Source organism: Cenococcum geophilum (assembly GCF_001692895.1).
Source record: "Cenococcum geophilum 1.58 unplaced genomic scaffold K441scaffold_27, whole genome shotgun sequence".
NCBI classification, from domain to species: domain Eukaryota; kingdom Fungi; phylum Ascomycota; class Dothideomycetes; order Gloniales; family Gloniaceae; genus Cenococcum; species Cenococcum geophilum.
The window spans coordinates 292,251-310,894 of NW_027137585.1; the positions used below are offsets into that span (position 1 = coordinate 292,251).

Sequence of the window (18,644 nt, forward strand, 5' to 3'; positions counted from 1 at the left end):
ACTTCACTAAGTATAGTAAGGTAGATAATATATAAACTGTTACTATTCTTAATAACCAATTTACACTCTATTTTACTATAAAGTTAGATATCTTTAATAAGCTAAGGAAGAGTTCCGCGTTCTCCTTTAATAATAAATACTCAGTAAACGTCTTCTATAGTATTATGCCAGATACTAAAGCCGCAGGAGTATTTATAGCGGGAGAACCTTAAGTTTAAGCCCTTTAGTAGCTTAATAGCTCTATTTAGATTAACTATTTAACGGCAGGCTAACACACGATTTATTTTAGCAAGGGTACTATAATTTTTCTTAGCACAATTAGGGTCTAAACCCCTTTAGGGTATATTACCTTTTATATTATTCCTATAAATACCCTATTTCTATTTTGCATTAAAGATATAAATAAATTAGGCGTTAAGCTTAATAACCTTAAGGATATACTTATTTAGGGAGATAATCGGGTGCCCGTTATACGCAAGTAGGGTTACTCTTAGTTGCTCCTTTATTAACTAGAAAAGAGTATTGCTTAGAGCCACCTAACTAAGTTAGAGTTATATTAACTATACTATTGTTTTAGCTACCTATCCGTTTATTAATTGCTTAGGGTTCTTTAGCGAGTAGGCTATAAAGTTAAGGTTAAGGCAATTAAGTATCTTATAAAGTACTGCTATTACTACTAAATAAACCAGAAGTCCCCTAGCCGATTTAAGTTCACCCTTAAAGATAACTATAACTTTAACTTCTATATTATTATTAACGTTATATATTTTAGCGGCAAGCTAGTACTCTAAGTTATTAACTTCTTAACCTTCTTTTAAGCCGCACGGTTCTTAAAGGATATATTAGCTAAGAACGCATAGGATACCCTTTAATTATGCTGGATTAATATCTACCTAGGACCCCTTAATTAAATCGTCTATAATATAGGAAAGAACTTTTTATCTATAGAGTTTTAATAATAAATAAAGGCAATAGCAATTAAGGTTAAGGAAGTCCCTGTTAAGGCATATAATAGTATTAGAAAAGTAGAGCGATATTATACGCCATTATACCGCGTATATAAGATTATCTCTTTAGAACTAGAGAACGCTAGTAAAGAACTTACCTTATAAATAGCTATTAAAGCTATTAATAATTCCGCTGGCCCGGATGGACTTATACCTACATTACTAGTCTTTAGCGCCTACCCTTAAATAACTAATAATTCTTTACTATCTCCCTCTATTATATAACGAGCTAAGGCTATTTATAAGGTAACGAAGGAGGTATAACGTCTCTACGCCACACGCTAGGTTAATAATATACTAGGAATAAAAAATAGCTTAAATACCTTAACTACGCTTAATCTGCCACTCTAGTCTAAGGTACGCGTATAGTATAAAAAGAGAGGGTAGTTAGGCCTACATTAACTTATTATAATTAATAGTTAAACTTATACTTTTTAGATGCCTTATAGACCTACTTAATTCCGTTTAATTATTATTAAGCCTTACTATAAAGATAATAGTTCCAAGCCTTTACAGGATACCCTAAAAGAGGCCCTAAAGGAGAACTATAATTAATATGCTTTAGAAGGCAACTATAATTCTAATATAATTATAGTAGATACGCCGCAATTATAACGCGGTAGAGGTCGCCTAAAGGGATTATAAAATCGCTAATATCTTATTAATTTTAAAGAGTAATTTGTTGCCGCTATTAAGAATGGAGTTAAGCTATTAATAGCCTTTATAATAGCTAAGGAGAAGACTAACTTTAAACTTGCAAAACAGCTTTAAAAGGAAGGTCGTATTATAACTTTAGGAGCTCCTTTCTAAGCATCTAATAAGTAGGAGATTAATAGTCTTATCACAAGAAGAGTCTTTAAATTTAAGAAGTATAACCCTACTAAGTTTAATAAAGTTCGTATCTTTAAGTTAAGGATGGTTAATAAGATTAAGGGTAAAGCTACTAACGCCCTATTTAAGAAATTAAGGCTTATTATCTAAGGTTATAACGATAATAGTAAAGAAATAATTCTTATATAATCTCCTACGATTTAATAAGCTAGTTAGCGAGTTATTATTATATTAGCTCCCTCCTTAATAAAGAATAGAATGGCAGTTTATTTACGAGATATTACTTAAGCCTATACCTAATTAGAGACGCACCTTTAGCGCTTAATATTAGCATACCTTCCGGAGTAAATTCGCTACCAGTATCCTAAAGATATGATTATGGTTATGCTTAAGCTATTATATAAAATCGCAGAGGTAAGAACTTATTAGTAGGCTACCTATAGTAAGCACTATAAAGAGAAGCTTTTAATAACTACTTCTATATTTAATCCCTACTTCCTTATTATAACCACGGGAACCCCATTTAGAATTATTAGTATATAAACTGATAATATAATTATCTTAGAAGACGACCAATTTTTAGCTCTTAAAGAGGATAAGCTAGTAAAGGTAGATCTTATGGCAAAGCTAAAGGAAAAGCTTAATTTAACAATACCATTACTTTTTAATAGATGCATCCTCTCCCTAAATAAGGATTCTATTGCTTTACGCCAAAAGGGTTAAGGTAAGAAGATTAACATTATTAACGTTAATTTCCTAAAGTAAGGATATATAGAGCAACGCGCTTACAGAGCTTATATTACTTTTATTTATTAACCTAAGGCTTTATTTAATCTCTCTATTGCCGCCTAATACTAGGAACCAACTAAGGACGACGTTCTTGCCCTAAATAAATGTCTTTCTTAGTAAATAAACCATCTTAATTGGGGACTACTCTATGTGCCTATTAATCTTCCTATTGCTAAGCTCTTTATATTTATTAATAGATTATTTATAAATAATAAAGATTTTAGCTCTTAGTTAGGATATAAGATTATTATCGCAAATAAATTTATAGGAGAGAATGACTTTATAATCTATAGCAATCTTATTTATTAGAGCTTAACTAAGAGCAAGCGCGTTACCTAAAGTGTTTTAATATTAGAGATATATAGAATGGTTAGCGGAGTTAATATAGTAATTGCAATTAGAACTACCCTAAAGATAATTATAGATTAACTTAAACTTCCTGTTATCCCTATAATCGTATATACTAACTTATATTCCCTTTATAAGTGTTTAGTTAAGCTTAGTACTATAAAGGAGAAGCGCCTTATAATTAATATTATGGCACTTTAGTAATCCTATAAGCGTTAAGAACTCTTTAAGATTTAATGGATTAATAGCTAAGATAACCCAGTAAATGTAATAATAAAGGCAAATCCAAACAAGGCATTAGAGACGTTTGTTAATATAAATACTCTATATATATAAGTTAAAGGTTAGGTTAAAAGGGAATCCCTAGAAATTTCTTAGTTATATAAGGTCTTAAAATATCCAGGAACTTTAACCGGCGGTTAAAGTTATCTAATTAGTTAGATTCTCTTGCCAAGACTTTTTAAAAGGGGGGATTCTATAGACCCTAACTTAACCTAGCTAATTAGGATTTTCTATCCCCGGGATAGAAAATCGCTATTGGCTCACTTACTACTAGCGCCTTAGCGGCCCTCTAAATAAGATACCTACCTACAACTCCTAAGCAAGATAGCTACGTGCTAAGAGGCAAATTTTAGGACAGTGAGACTTATATTGCAATAGTAATAGTAAGTAAAAAGTATTTATATTTGTTATAATAGTTAAGTAGTATTTGTCTATAGATGGCAACTATAAAAGAAGAGTTGCTAGTGTCGGGAATAAGGTAAGTTGCCGTCACGTAATGGCAAGTTGCCATCACGTGTCGCCGCGGCACTAGCGTGGCGAGGAGCCTTACGTTCCTTGCCCTTCCTCATTCCAATTAAAAAAAAGCTTTATTAACCAATATCACTATAACCCTACTCAAGTAGTCGTTATTGGTGAGTCACCCTGTGTGACCAACAATTATATTAGTTTAAGGTTTATAATAAGGGTAATTTATATTATATTAAATTTAAATAGTCGTGTATATATTTATAAGGTAGGTAGTATTTTAAATAATAGCTTTAGTAGTAGGTTATATAGAACTTAAGTATTTCTTTAACCTAGCTAATTAAAGGGTTATATTATTTTAGCTATTTATATCTAAGTATTACTTTATAATACTTTAGGGGTAACGTGTTTTACCATCGAGCCGGCCACCCCATCGAGCCGGCCAGTCCATTTCCCCACCAAAAATCGTAAAAATTATAATATAATATCTCAACAACCACTTAATAATAAATTCTAATAATTTAGATTTAGACTTTTATATATACTCTGCAGCTTCTATTAAAGTTGCATAGTATATAGTTTAGTAGTTTTTAAGATATAATATTTTGGCCTTATTTTAGCCTTATTTTAGCCCCCAAATCCTAATATCCCAAAAACTACTAACCTATTTACTATGCAACTTTAATATAAGCTGCAGAGTGTATATAAAAGTCTAAATCTAAATTATTAGAATTTATTATTAAGTGGTTGTTGAGATATTATATTGTAATTTTTACGATTTTTAGTGGGGAAATGGACTGGCCGGCTCGATGGTGAAACACGTTATTATAAATAGGGAAACGTATTTAAGGTGTTTGCCTATCTATAATTTTATAAGAGTATAGTATATTAGTTTGCTATATATTAAGGGTTTACCATTAAAGCCTTATAGGCCTTAGGGCTTATTAAGTTTCTTTAAATTTAGGTATTAGGTTTTTATATAGTTTATATTAATAAAGCCTATACTAGTAGCTCCGCTATCTATTAGGATTTATACCTCCTTCTATTTTCTAAGTATTTAAATTTTACTAAGTATATTAAGGGAGTTATATTATATATTAACGCTAAAAAAAGCCTAAATATTTATACTCTTCTACTTTCTGTCCTAAGGTATAACTTAGCCCTAAGATAATTTATTTTCTAAATTAACTAAAGGTAAAATACTTTATAGTAATTAAGTATAATTTAAGGACTAAGAGGAATTACAGCGGACCTTTTTAAAGGGGTAAGTTTGGTAATTCCTTTAAATATATCCCTTTTTAATACATCTAAAGCATTCTCTATTTATGGCTTATATTCTTTATTTATTAGTTCCTAAGGGTATATAAAATTAAGTAGCGTTAAGGTCTATAGGGTTGTATAGAGGGCTTTTAGGTTTTAAAGACGGGTCGCGCTTTAGGGTATATACTAGTTTCGTAGAGCTTTAAACGTAAGGTATAGTTAGCTTTAGAAAATAAGTCTGTTTATTATATTAAAGGTCCTTATTAATTTATTAATATATTATAGTAAATTCGGGTAGGTCTTTTAGCAGTTCCCTACCTACTAACTAGGCTTTAATCTTATCTAAAATAGCTTATTAAAGAGTAGTAACTCCAGCGGCTTTATTCTAATCTAGCTCGCTAATAAGACCTAAAAATTCTAAAAAGAAGCTAGTAAAGTCTTAGTTCCGTTATTATAGGTTCTTAAGTTTTATAATAGCTATATATTCGCAGCTAGCGTTATTATACGTTTGTTCTAGTAGAGAGATAAAGATTTTAAAGTTAATAAAGGTGCCGTTATAGAAGAATGGGTCTATAGTTTATATAGCGTCTTTACTTAAACAAGACATTCTATAGCTAATTTTGCTAGCTTTAGTAGGGTATTAGTTATAATTTATTAAAAGTTTAAGGCGGAGCTTAGTTATGAAGGGTTGTAGGTTATTTTAATTTCTATTAAATATTAGAGGGTTAGGGGGCTTTTTAGATTTTATAACGGGTATTAGATTTATTATAGGCATAGGTTAAGCTACTATTACTAGTTTAGGGTTCGTGTTTAACGGGTCAGGCTTAGGTATAGTTACTTTAATTTTATCTATAGAGGGTATTAGTACTAGGGTCTTTAACGCAAGTACTTTAGCGTTATAGAGTTTTTTGTATATTGCTTTAATTAATTACTAATACTAAGCTTCTAGTATAGCTCGTTACTAGGCCAAGGCATCCATAAAGGACTATTATATTATAGTTATTTATTCCCTAACTAGGGCCATAATAGTTAATGTGGCGGATTTAAGTTCATTTACTATTTTAAGGGTATTAGTATTAACGTAACGTAATATAAGGGCGCAAAGAGGCTTTAGGGCAGATTTAAAGGAATAATATAAATTCTATCTAAATCTATAGGTATAGCTCTTATAGAGAATAAGACGTTATATAAAGAGAGAAGGGAATAATAAGAGAATTATATAATTAAATAGTTAGGGGTCTTAGTGGTTAATACATACGCATATATACACGCGGTCTTTAATAGACTTCGGTAAAATTTAATTAATCTAGCAGAACTTAGCAGAAGTCAATTAAGCTAGTAGAATTTAGTAAAATTTGGTTAAAGTATTAAAATTTATCTATTAAGTGTTTCACCGAGATATTCCTACTGTAACTAGGCTAGTCCCGTTATAATAATAAAGACCTAGAATAGTACTCCGTATCTAATTTTAAGTACTCTCCCTATAAGCTACGGGACTTTTATATAGCCCACCCTAACCTCCCCAAACCACTACGTAAATTAGATAACTAGATTAAGTGCTAGGAAGAAGGGTTAAATAACTATAACGATTTAAATAACAATAGGGAGCTTAGATAACGCCTAAGGGCAGGCTTTTTTAGGAGGGGGGGTGATATAATAGCGCTAGAGCGCGTTATCTGCTAAATTCTGCCTAAGTTCTGCCATATTCTGCCACCTGTTATACTATCTTATATTATCGCGTACTATCTAGTACTATTTTCTACTGTTAGCTCGCCTACTACTAGCGCCTTAGCGGCTCGCGCTACTTATTTATTTACACCAGCCCTAGCGACCCCCTTTCCTTCTCCTTAGCTTAGTATCTTTATAAGATAGCATTCTACAAGCTTTAGTTTAGAGGCATTTGTACAAGCCGTTACAAATATTAATAAATCTTTATATAGACCTTACTAAATTAGCAAAAATAGTATAAGAAAAGATAAAAAAGTATTATAATACTAGGAGATCTAAGGGACTAGATCTAAAGAAGGGAGATAAAGTATCCCTTTAACCGCTGAGTTGGGTCCAACGTTATCGATAAGGATTTTAGCCAATTAGATGTACTTCTCTGTAGCTACTATCACAGTGTAGCTGTCCATGCGGCCTTGGCGTTAGACCCCAGCGGTTAAAGAAATAGCTATTATACAAAAATTTTACAAGTTAATAATTAAGTAAGAAATTGGACCATATTAGACTTGGACTATTTAAAATTATAGCTAAAATTTTAAAAGTTATATATAGACTTAACTTACTAGTAAAAATTAAGATTTACCTTATATAGTATATTATAATACTAAAGCTAGTATATAGAGATATAAAGCTACTAGTTTATAAAGTAGATATATATAGATAATAAAAAGAAGATAAATAATAAGGTTTAAAAATTATTAATTATAAGGACATTAACAATAAGATATAGTATAAGGTAAAGTAGATAGGCTATAATAAGACTACCTAGGAACTACTATAAAACTTAAAGAAAGTTATAGGAAGGGTATAAAAGTATTAGAAGAAAATAGGTTAGGCAATATTAAGAAGGAGCTAAAGGTAAAGAAATTAGCTAGATTATTTAAGGGATCTACTATTAGTATATAAGTTATTTCCACCTCTTCTTAATTAAAATACTTTTTAGCCTCTTTAGCCTTAAGTTTTACTAAACCTTATTTAGTAAGGCGTAACTCCTTTAAATGTACCTTTTTATAAACTTAAGAGAGATAGGTTAGTTAAGTATAGGATATCTAGCTAAGCCTTTAGGGTATAAGATATTTTATTAAAGCGCCGTTAAACCTTAATAAGGGCTAAAAATAGTTTACTCTTTAGTCTTTTAGCCGCTTCAAATATATAGGACCCTATAGTTAATTAGATAAGGAACTAAAAGGTTATAAAAACTAATAAAATACGTATATTTAGTATTAGAGATAGATTAAATATTATAAAATAAGCGTATATTCGCTTACGTATACTTAGTATAAAAATAAGGTTAGTAACTAAATGGAGCTGTAATTATAATATATACTAACTTCTTCTCTATATAATAAGAACAGGACGGTATAACTTTACTAAGTAAAAAAATTATAGTTACTTGCTAGTTATAATAATTAAATATAAAGGATCTAATAAAAGGTATTAAAAATAATAAAGGTTATTAAATTAAGAATAGAAATGCTATACCTCTAATAAATAACTTAGAGATAGGAGATATCTTTAAGAATAAAGATAAAGAGGAGGGGGATAGTATTACAGACCTTATATCGGCAGTAGGATAACTACTAAGAAGAGATATAAATGGGTTAGTTAAAATAGTATAGGAGGTACTAAAACCAATTAAGCTATAGAATAAGGGGTAACTAAGTTATATAGCTAGTTATATTATAAGTTTAAAATATAAGAACGTAGAAATATAGGAACGTAACGTACTAATATACTAACGTACTTAGTACATTTCTTAGTTATAGTATTATATATTTAAAGGACCACAGTCCCTACCTAGATAGTTCTCTTCTTTATAGTAAATCTTAAAATATAATTAGAGTTAATCTATTAGGTAACCTACTCTACTAGTTATATTTACGTTTAACTATTCCTTAGCCTATATACCTAGCCTATTAACAAGTCCACCGTGATATTTCCCATAAAGCTTCGTTAAAATTTATACAATTTCCTTATTAAGTTCTTACTTTTAGATGGTTTCTATTTAATTTAACACTATAGATATTTCCTATTGGTATATCCAGCTAATCACCTACTAGTTAATTAGCTGGGGGGGTGTGTTGACCTAAATCAGGTTATCTTATTACCGACTCAGCTACTCCCATTAACTCAGTCATTGACTTAGTCATTGGCTTGGTTACCTACCCCTTATTTCCATTACCACCCCCTACCCCCTTCTGGTTCTTATTTCCTACACCTTTCCTATATATAGAGGCTCTTAGAGCCACATTCAATAGATAGAGTTATCATTCTTTTCTTACAATCGGTGCACGGACTACCGATCGACAGCTGCGTAAAAATGGACTCTAGCTACCTAACACTCCTTCGAGCTGAGTCTAAATGATATTCTTGAGACTTTAAAACCTGTCTACCCATTGGATAAGTTCTCGGTTGTGGTTATATACCATACACTATGGTGGTACTAGTACACTAATTTCTTGCTCCGGACACAGTAGTGCTAAGTACGGATTACATGCTTGATAGTAACAGGTTCAATCTCGTCGATGGGGTAGTTAACTTGGCTCCAAGCTTGCGACGATTAAACGCAACCAGATACTTTAACTATCCTCTCATTTCAGCTGTGAGGTGACAAGCTCCGCATCACTCAGCCACAGCACAAACCTGCAAAAGGTAAGTGACTGGCAAGATGCCAGACACGGCAATATGTATATGCGAGGTGACTTCGTCACCTGACATCAGCTTCATTTCATGATCGACTCAGGGGTATTAATTTCTATGCGGAAGGGTTGGAGAGGTCCGGCTAAGCAAGGACAAGTTTTTGAGATAATAAAATGTCCGCGCGATACCTTGCGTAGGAAGCGTGACAGATTGACGCCTTCCGCCACTATTTGACGGAGCTTTTATCCCTTAACTTGCCGGTGTGCTGCGCTAAGATTTCTGATATACCCAACTACAAGGAGCTGAATACTAATTAACATTGAATTTGACTAGATTGCTTTTTCCATCCTTGCCAGTAACGGTAGGACGAATTTTGGTGGGTGAAGGGATAGTACCGAAGCAATGATATACTGCAGCGTCGCGCTCGCAATAGTTTCACCGATTCTTTCGTATTTGTCCCAAAAGCGGCCTATAATTAAATTCGGTAGTGTCGGAACTTGCATCTTATCCGCCGGCTCTTACAGCTAACTGAACTGCGGCTATTGCGGTTCCGCGGTGTCTTTGAAGACCTCGTCATCTAGGTTCGGCGTGTACTCTTAACCAAGGTGTTATGTTGTTTATCAGAGAGATCTATCCGATTTAAATTAGCTTAGGCTAGAGGGAGGGGAATTCTCGCTCTGTTTAAGGTAGACTTGTAATAAGCAAGCTGTTCAGCCCGCATAAGCTCAAGCAGTTTTAGAAATTCCCTAAAACCTAGCGTGCTATATTCCCCCCTTTTCAACCAAGATTTAGTGGGATGACTGGGGAACCCCATTGGCAGGAGGTGGATTTAGTTTATAGTAGGTGGAGGTCGAAATAAACGAAACTTTGAGGGTGGATTTTATATTTACCCCTTTTTTGTTTTTGTCGATCGGAAGACCAAAAGATGAAAAGGGTGATGACTGTCTTATTGCAAGAGGCTCTAGAGCCTCACTATATACACTAGGTAGGTGGCAAGGGCTGACGTTGATACTGACGTCGATTTGGAACTGTTACCTCATTGCCACTTGATCGACATTGCCATTCAGTTGGTAATAGGTAATAGAAAGGTAATGGAAATAGTATGAAGTTATAAGGTGATAGGTAATTAGAACAGGAACAGGGTAATCCATTTTCCTGTGTGCTGGCATCACTTTTTGTCGAACAGGACGATCAAGAATGGGAACTCTGGTTTATTGAGAGAGGCTCTGGAGCCCCATTAAATACACGAATTAGGTAGGTCAAAGGTACCCCTGATCTAAGCTTGATATGGTAGTGATCGATGCTAGGCCGACACTTTTGGTGGACCTTGTGGCTTTCCTCATAGCTTTAAAGAAATTCCTGAGTGTAACGGGTTTGGTTTAGGCTGGCTGAGGGAAATGGAGTTGGAATGGATGGGAGGAATTGGCTTGGAAGAGAATATTGGTTCAGAAGGGAAGATTTAGATAGTAGGGCAAAGTAGGTGATATTATCGTGCGTGTCGTGGAAGCACCATACAATCATTCCTCCTAGTGTAAGTCATAACGCGAATCGCCTCATATCTTCTTCTCGTATTCTTCACATTTGTTGACTCTCCACACTCTTTTTACTGGTGGAACCCATCCTGGTCCCCGATAAATGGAGAGAACAGCTTGCAGGGGGTTATATTTTGATCAGCGTTGAAGTCAGTAGGTCGAAGTGATGGAAGGCTTCCTCCAACGGGGTGCTGCATCTGCTACATCACATGTCCATTACATAGAGACCAAGTGATCAGGTAAGCCGGCTGTTTTTTAGCCTAAGTATAAGCAGCATCTATTCTTTTCTTTTCACCGTCTATTGTGAACCAGTTATAGTAATACAAGAGTCGAAATGCTAATTTTTACAAAAAAAGTCCAAGTCCGGTGCTACGCAGCAACCTTACGCACTCTCCTAGCGGGTATAAAACAGATATCCCAAACCCAAATCCAAATACAAGAAACCCGAAAAAAAAGGCAGAAGAAGAGAAAAAGTGACGCCCCGGTATCTACATATCATGCACCACCTCTTTTTTCCGCCTTTGATGCTTTGAGAGTGGAAGGAAAAACGCCAGAACCAATGATGTTCCTATAGCTGAACGCCGGAAGCATCAGCCCAATATCCCCAGTACGGTGACATACGAGACAGACATACAAGCCCGACAAAAGAAAAAACCAGAAGTTCACAAAAGAGAAGAGCCAACGAACGAAGCAACCCAACCACCCTCACCATTAGGACACCAGCTCAGCTCAGCTCAGCTCAGCCCAGCCCCAAGCGCGGCCCAAACCCGGCAATGCGATCCTCCTCCGTCTCGTCCTCCTCATCCCGCAGTCCCTGCGCCTCGCGCAGCTCGCGCGACCGCTGCCGCGTGCGCTCATCGGCCTCCGCACGCGCGCGCTCCTCCGCAATGACGCGCTCGCCGCGCTCGCGGATCGTCTCGCGGCGGTTCAGCGACCCCGCCGGCGGCGACCGCGGCGAAGACAGCGGCGAGAACGGCGGCTGCTGCTGCTGCTGCCCCGCCGCCTGCCTAGCCGCGTACGCATTCGACGTATTGAGCGGGGCAAGCGGCGGCTGCGGCTGGTGAATCGCGGGCGCAGGGCCCCGGCGGCTGGCGCTGCGGCCCAGGCCCGAGACCGCGGGCGGCGGTGGCGGCGGAGGGGGCTGCTGTCTGGCGGAGAAGCTGTCGCGCCGCGAGCGGCCGCCCGTGGGCTCGGATGTGTTGGGGATCCCGAAGCGGTTGCCGCCGCGCGGGTCCCAGTACTCGGACGTCTGCTGGAGGCGGCGCAGCTCGGCGGCGTGCTCGTCGCGCTCGCGGGCTTCGGCGGCCGCGCGCTCGCGCTCCATGATGGCTTGCGTTTCGAGGAGCAGGATTTCGCGCTCGCGGGCTGAGATCTCGCGGGAGAGCTTCGCGGACTTGGTGTCTTTGGGCTTGTCGGAGGATCTAGGGCGGTCGCGGTCGGAGGTCTTCGTGCGATCGGAGGTCTTCGTGCGGTCGGAGGTCTTGGTTGTGCGCTGCTCGTTCTCGCGGGCGTCGCGGGCTTCGCGGGCTCGCTGCTCGGCCTGGCGTTTGCGCCGCTCGACTTCGTCGGCTAGGCGGTCTCTTTCTTTCCTCTCGGCCCGGGCTGCCTTTTCGGCTCGTTCCTTCTTCTCGGCTCTCTCCCTTTCCTTCTCTCGTTCGGCTCGTTCCCTATCCCTTTCCCTCTCTTTTTCTCTCTCCCTTTCGGCCCTTTCCCGCTCCCTCTCTCTTTCCCTCTCCATAGCATCCGCCGCATCGCGCTCCCTAGCCTTCTGGCGCCTCGCCTCCTCCCTCGCCTCCGCGCGCGCCTTCTCCGCCTCCGCAATCTGGTTCTCTGCCCTCTGCTTCGCCCTTTCATCGAACCTGCCACGCTCAATCTTCGCCTGGTACGCCTCATCCGCAGCAAGCTTCTCCGCCAAGCGGCGGTCCTCCTCCTCCGCAAGCTTGGCCGCGAGGCGGCGATCCTCCTCCTCCTGGCGCTGGCGCTCCTTGCGACGCTGGTCATCGAGCTGCAGGCGGCGCAGGAGCTCGCTCTCGGTGGCGCGGTCGGGGAGCGGCGGCGGCGGTGGCGCGGCGTAGTGGTCGTGCGCCGCTGGGTCGCGGAAGTCGCGGTAGTCGGTCGGGAAGGTGGCGTCGGAAGGGGTGACGAGGGTCGTGCGGAACGGGCTGGGTGACGCGGTCGAGGTGGCTGGGGAGCTGGACAGCTGCGGGTTGTGAATGGATACGGGGTTGATGCGGCTGCGGCGGCGGCTGCTGCTTATCGACTCCGGCTCTGAGGGCGCATAGATTGACGGGGTGTAGCCGGATGTGCTGTAGGATGAAGACGATGAAGTGTGACGATGGTGCCTGGTGGTAGGGGCAGTTGGGAAGGCGTTGATGGTAGTATACCCTGTCGTGGCTGGTTGTGGGGCGACAGGGGCCTCAGGAAATCCAGTTCTGATAGGGGAGTAGGATGCAGCTGAAACAGGAGAATCGAGATGAGCATCGTTTGATCCAATAGAAGCAGCGCCAAGAGATGTGCGATGGTAAGCCTTCCCCTTTTTCTTCCTGCTGCTGCTAAAGTCTAGTACAATTTCTGGATTTATGTATCGCGTGCTCCGCCTCCGATCCCCTTCTCTGGTAGATGGCCGGCGCTCAATGGGTTGGCGCTCTTGGTACAAAACGGTGCCTGTTGGCGGGGTTGGAGGGTTAAGAGAGGCCGGAGAAGGCGCATCGTCCCGGAGCAGGGAAGGTCTCTGGGACGGCGAAGCATCCCGGACCTCCGTATATTCTCTCGAGGTTCCGCGACAGGTGTTTTTGCCGCTAGCATGGCTGCAGAACCGAGGATATTCGAGAGTGCTCCGGGTGCCGTCGGAGTAGACGTATGTCCTAGACTCGATAACACACATGGTGGCTGTGGTGAGTGAGGGTTGAGAGCTATTTTCGGCTGGTGGGGCCTTGCGGGTGAGCCGGCGACAGGTGTCCCTAACTTTCAACCCTCAAGCTCCACAAAATTGTACGCTGAAAATGATTGTCTGTGTGTGCGTTTTTGTAATGATTTGGTGTTTCTGTGCTCCTGGATGTAAAAGTCCGAAAGTTTCCGAAGTACTTTTTGGCGGGCGAAGAAGAATGTCAGGAAGACAGGAGTAGGTCGGGAAAATAGAGCGACAGAAAACTCAGACGAATGGGGCGGGTGACAAACACAAACAAAAGGAACAGAGGTGGATAAGGTGGCTAGAAGCTGTCAAACCTGAGGACAATAAATGGTCATAAAGATGCAGCGCGTGAACTTACAGCAAGAGTACAATGAGGAAATGGGTCGTGGTGGTGACGGTATAAGGGCGCAGGTGACAAGCGAACCTGAAACAGCTCTAAGCGTATATATGAGCTAAGTTTGGATCATGTCCAAAAGGCTCTTCTCAGCAGTAGTAGCGAATAGGGGTGGACATTGGCTAGGGAAAAACAAGAACGAGGAATGTCGAGAGTGTCGAGAGTCGAGAATGTCGAGGATGTGGAGAATGTCGTGCAGCAGGGTATGCAAGATTTGTATGCACGGCGCGGGATAGAAGGAGTAGTTCAGAAGCAGCCCTACGGAAAATCTCCCGATATATACCTGTCGGGCGTAAAGTGCAGCCTGGACAAGGCGTGCCAGAAAAGCTCAGCGACTTTGCACTTCAGGAACAACGCCGACCAAAACGCTACCAAAGATGACGGCAGACGGCCATGCATGAACGGTCGGACGGTGGGGTCCATAATGTTGCCCAAAAGGGCGCGAATGGCAGCTTCGTCGCAGGGCGTTGAGCGTTATTGGAGCCCTGCACTGCCTCAGGGTGAGGGAAATCAGCCACACTCCGTTCCGCGCGACCTTTCGAAGCTTTCGCGGCCTATCCCTGGCTTGTTACACCGTGCCTGAAGGAGCGACGCTTCGGGCCACTGGTGGAGAGATGAGCAAGCACAGCGAGCACGACATGCGACCAAAAGGCCGACCGCGGGTTTTTGAGTCTTCACGTCCGAAAGTGCAATGCCCCAGGTTTGGCCGTTCTGGCACTCTAAGGGGAGTACCGAAAGCTGCTGTGGTGTCTTGAATAGCAAAACCTAGCCTGCCAGCCTGCCAGCTCCAACCAACGCCCCCGTTCGACGCCAGCACCGGCGACCTGATCGTGCGGGCGGGATTCTCATCGGGTGATCGAGGACGGTGTCTCTGGCGGTCGGCCGAGCAGCTGAAGGGTTTAGCGGGAGAAGAGGTGGTGTTGGGCCTGTCTCATGGTGGAGGCGGTGCTGCGCTCCGTGCCTTGACAAGCGGTGGCTAGAGGGGTCCACAAGCCCGCGACCAGGGGAGGTCTTGAGCCTGAAGCCCAACGAGATTCGCCATCGCTGAGGCTGGTGAGCAGGGGGAGGAAGGGTGATAATTCTGACACGAGGTCGTCGGCGGCTTCATTCGTCGTCGGCGGCGGCGCCCAAACCTGGGAAGCAGCGGGCACTAGGGATGCAGCCGTCTCTTACCAGTCTTCTGTTGCATGCAGAGCATTCTGCGAACTGTGCATCGTGCAGCACGAGTTAGAGCTTGCCATTCGCCGCTGGCCGTCATTTCGGCTCTCCTCCAGGGGCAGCTTTCGCCATGATTCAACACCACCGCCGGGGCACCCTTAATATCACCATTTGCTTCCTTTAAAAAAAAAAAAAATTTTGCATTCTCGTGTCCCACTTGGAATGGAAAGCCTTGCTGTCCCCGTGAGCATGTGACTCGTAGCCTAACAATGCGAAGGGAGCAGAGTCTGTCTTCTCTACCCAGGTGTGTGGTATGTTTCTGTGCCGCAACGCAGGCCACGTAAATCGATATTCCCTATCGCCCAACCATCCAGCCACAGAAGCAGCACCCGGCCAAGAAAGCAAAGGCCGCCCTCTCTGTTACTTGTCTGCTTGCCGCCGCCCTATTCGGCGCGTGAGAACGCGAAACTTGACCCCCAATTCCAATCTCCCCATTCCTCGTAAAACATGCTGTAGATTCGGCCAGATGTCGCGCTGAGTCTGGGTTCTGCAACTCCAGAGCCCAACCCATGTATTCCAAGACTCCAAAAAGTAATCGATTTTGGATGGTCTCCTCAGCCTCACCGACAGCGCCACGGCGGTTACGCAACGTGGGAAATTACAAAGAGACAGTGGAGATTTCCCAGCGAGATATTTTGGGGGCCGTATCGCCAGTCCCGACAAAACAAGAAATTCATTCTATTCATGATCTTGCGACCTCGTCCCTTCTCTGCCATGTAACCACGCTGCACCTGTCAAAACCCGTGATGTCCAGCCACAGTCAGCATTCTAAATCCCAATCAGGAAGCACAATGTGGCGCGGTACATGGTGAAACCCCGTACTCCGCCATACCCAGCCTCGCACTGGCCACACGATCATGCTTGTGCCAGAACCTTTCGCTCTCCGGCCGACCCCATACCACCCTGTGGCTCTCCAGACGTCAAAGCCGTCAGCACTTACTTCCACAACCGGCCGCCAGGTCTTCTCCAGGCCCTTTTGCGTATCGGGGGCCGAGCATTGGAAAACCCGGCCACAACCAAGCTTTTCAGAAAGTACCCTTGTCCAGCTGACTGGCGACGGCAATGCTCACCTTCGGCATGCAAGATGACATTCACGGCAAGGGTTACTAATACACTTGATGCATAGTTCCGAGGGACTAACAGGGTGCAATTACTGCTGCCTTCGACACTCCCGCCTCAAGGCTTTTGTAAGGAGTCGGGATGAATAAGCTACTGCTGCGTTTTGACGAGGCTAGAACAGTGAGACAATTCGCGCAGTACTGCGCAAATTTAGAGGTGGCGAGTTTCTGTAATTGGAGGGCCCGCGGCCGCGCACTCGGCAGATTGGATGCGGAGAATAGGATGAGGTGAGCGCTCTGTTTGAATTTGAATTTGAATTTGAATTTGAATTTGAAACTGCTGGGAGCGGAGGCGAGGATGACCTGGGACTGTGAAATGAAGGGCTTAGCTCAACTACAGACCTTCACACTTTCTTCACGCCTCAATGTCGGTCTGCGTCTGATGGATTGTATTGTACACAGTATGCTTATGCTACAGTCGAAAATATACAGGGTCAATTCATTGGCGTTCACGGTTGTTGCTGCTGCCGAATTCTCTCCCTTAGCCGCTCATACAAATCCTTGACGTTATCTCCGCTAGTGCCCCCAATTCCACTGGCGCTGGCAGTGGAACCGGTTGGTTTCTCATCAATTAAATCGTCCATCCTCGGCCTCCCATCCGGTCCCACATGCGATGGCCGGTTGGCTGTGGTTAGCGGTTTGCTACGCCTCGTCGGCACTTTATCCTCCAATTCTCCCATTTCCACTTGGACTGCGTATGGCTGCGCTCTCACAGTGTCCAGCATAATCCTGCCAGTGGGACTGATGGCCGCATTCACCGGCTCCACCCACAGCTTCTGTCCGCCGTACGTCTCAGTATCTAGAACTAAAGTTGACTTGCCTTTTACATTCCCAACCCGGCTGTGCGTTGCAGAGTCGTTTGTCACGACACCCGCAACGCCGAGCCTGGCATAGTCGACACCTCCGGTGGAGGTTCGTTGTGGGGCAAGAACGCGCGCTGGCACAGGTGGAGGCTTCTCTTGCGGCCCGAGAATAGGGTGGTTTGTGAGGTATGATTTGGTTCTCAAGTAAGATAGACCAGCGGACGGGTGAGTGGTCATGGGTGTGCTTTCCTCAGAGAGCGCATAGCGGCTGCCTCCCACGGCACTTGCGTAGAACTGCTGGTCCTCGACCTTGAGCGGTGGGAGGTCAAGGAATGGGATGATAACCCGGGCACAGAGCTCGGAGTCCACCGAAGCGTCTTGCGCGTCCTGGCGGAGAAGTTTGAGGGTATCATTATAGTCGTTTTCAGAGACTTGAATGTCAGCGTCTGACAGGTTGTTGCCTTGGTTCATAGCCATCATCTTCTTCGCGGATATAACCTTCCTGTTAATGTATGTATCGAGATACTCCTTGAACTCCTGTTTCCGTCGACTAAGTTCTTTGCGTACATAGTCCGTGAATTCGCCCGCTTCCATTCCAGCCAGCCAAGGTCCTTTGACTTTCCACCTCTTGACATTGCTTGCAGCCCTTATGGTGTTGTTTATTAGGGCATCTTTGGGATCGGTGGAATCAAGGTTCCGTTCAAAGACATTTTTTGCTGAATCCCTCGCCGGGTTCATCCTAGATGTCGCGGCATTGGATATGGGCATGTTCATCTCCTGCCATTTTTGAAGTGTCTGTGTGTGGTCCGCAGCAGAGTCGAAGTCGGTGATGTGTTCTATTGTGTCAATGGAGGATATGCGAACGGCGGGAGTGCTAGTTCTAGTGGTTGATCGGAGAGGCAGAGGCCTTTTCAGACCCCAATCGCCTCGCGCAAGTGATGATGGAGGAGTGGCAAGGGCTTGGTGTGTCGGATACGGGAGTGTTGCTGAATTGGAGGATTTTAGCATTCCACCGCCGACTATCATTTCAACATCGGGTCGGGGGAGGGGGTTAGGTAACGCAAAGAGTCGAGAGGCTCGCAGGAGTTGTGCTGTCGGTGACAGTGACTTCCTGGACATGGTAAGCAATTGAGAATCACAGCAGCCGCCTCACAGCAGCCGAAGTGATGAAGTTTGCTATTCTTCTATCTCACGCAATACTCAGATGGAGAGAAAACTTCGGAGCAACATCTGCCGATCCGGTCTTGGCAAGATGCTTCTGGAGAAGCAGAAGGTACCATGTAAGACTCGCGAAAAAGTCTGAATTGCCTATAAACTGCTG

General features: G+C 42.5%; 3 protein-coding genes across 3 annotated transcripts; 1 reads left to right on the forward strand and 2 right to left on the reverse strand.

Annotated features, from left to right (window-relative positions):
- Positions 1-13,265: 13,265 nt before the first annotated feature.
- On the reverse strand, positions 13,266-13,763 carry K441DRAFT_428758 (uncharacterized protein; the record flags this gene model as incomplete). The annotated part of the gene is made up of 1 exon (XM_067641612.1): positions 13,266-13,763. A coding segment is annotated over one exon (498 nt), but the record flags the coding sequence as incomplete, so codon positions are not given.
- Positions 13,764-14,138: 375 nt separating this feature from the next.
- On the forward strand, positions 14,139-15,164 carry K441DRAFT_723348 (uncharacterized protein; the record flags this gene model as incomplete). Its single annotated transcript, XM_067654087.1, has 2 exons — positions 14,139-14,684; positions 14,944-15,164. The coding sequence occupies exons 1-2, from the start codon at positions 14,330-14,332 to the stop codon at positions 15,162-15,164; spliced, it is 576 nt and encodes a 191-aa protein (XP_067502829.1). The 5' UTR covers positions 14,139-14,329.
- A 1,440-nt stretch (positions 15,165-16,604) lies between these two features.
- Positions 16,605-18,494, reverse strand: K441DRAFT_638351 (mitochondrial 37S ribosomal protein bS1m). Its single transcript, XM_067646535.1, has one exon. The coding sequence runs from the start codon at positions 18,440-18,442 to the stop codon at positions 16,970-16,972; it is 1,473 nt and encodes a 490-aa protein (XP_067502830.1). The 5' UTR covers positions 18,443-18,494; the 3' UTR covers positions 16,605-16,969.
- Positions 18,495-18,644: the final 150 nt, after the last annotated feature.

Excerpts from the sequence above, each read along its gene's own strand:
- K441DRAFT_638351 (XM_067646535.1), bottom strand. The coding sequence starts at position 18,442 with ATGTCCAGGAAGTCACTGTCACCGACAGCACAACTCCTGCGAGCCTCT.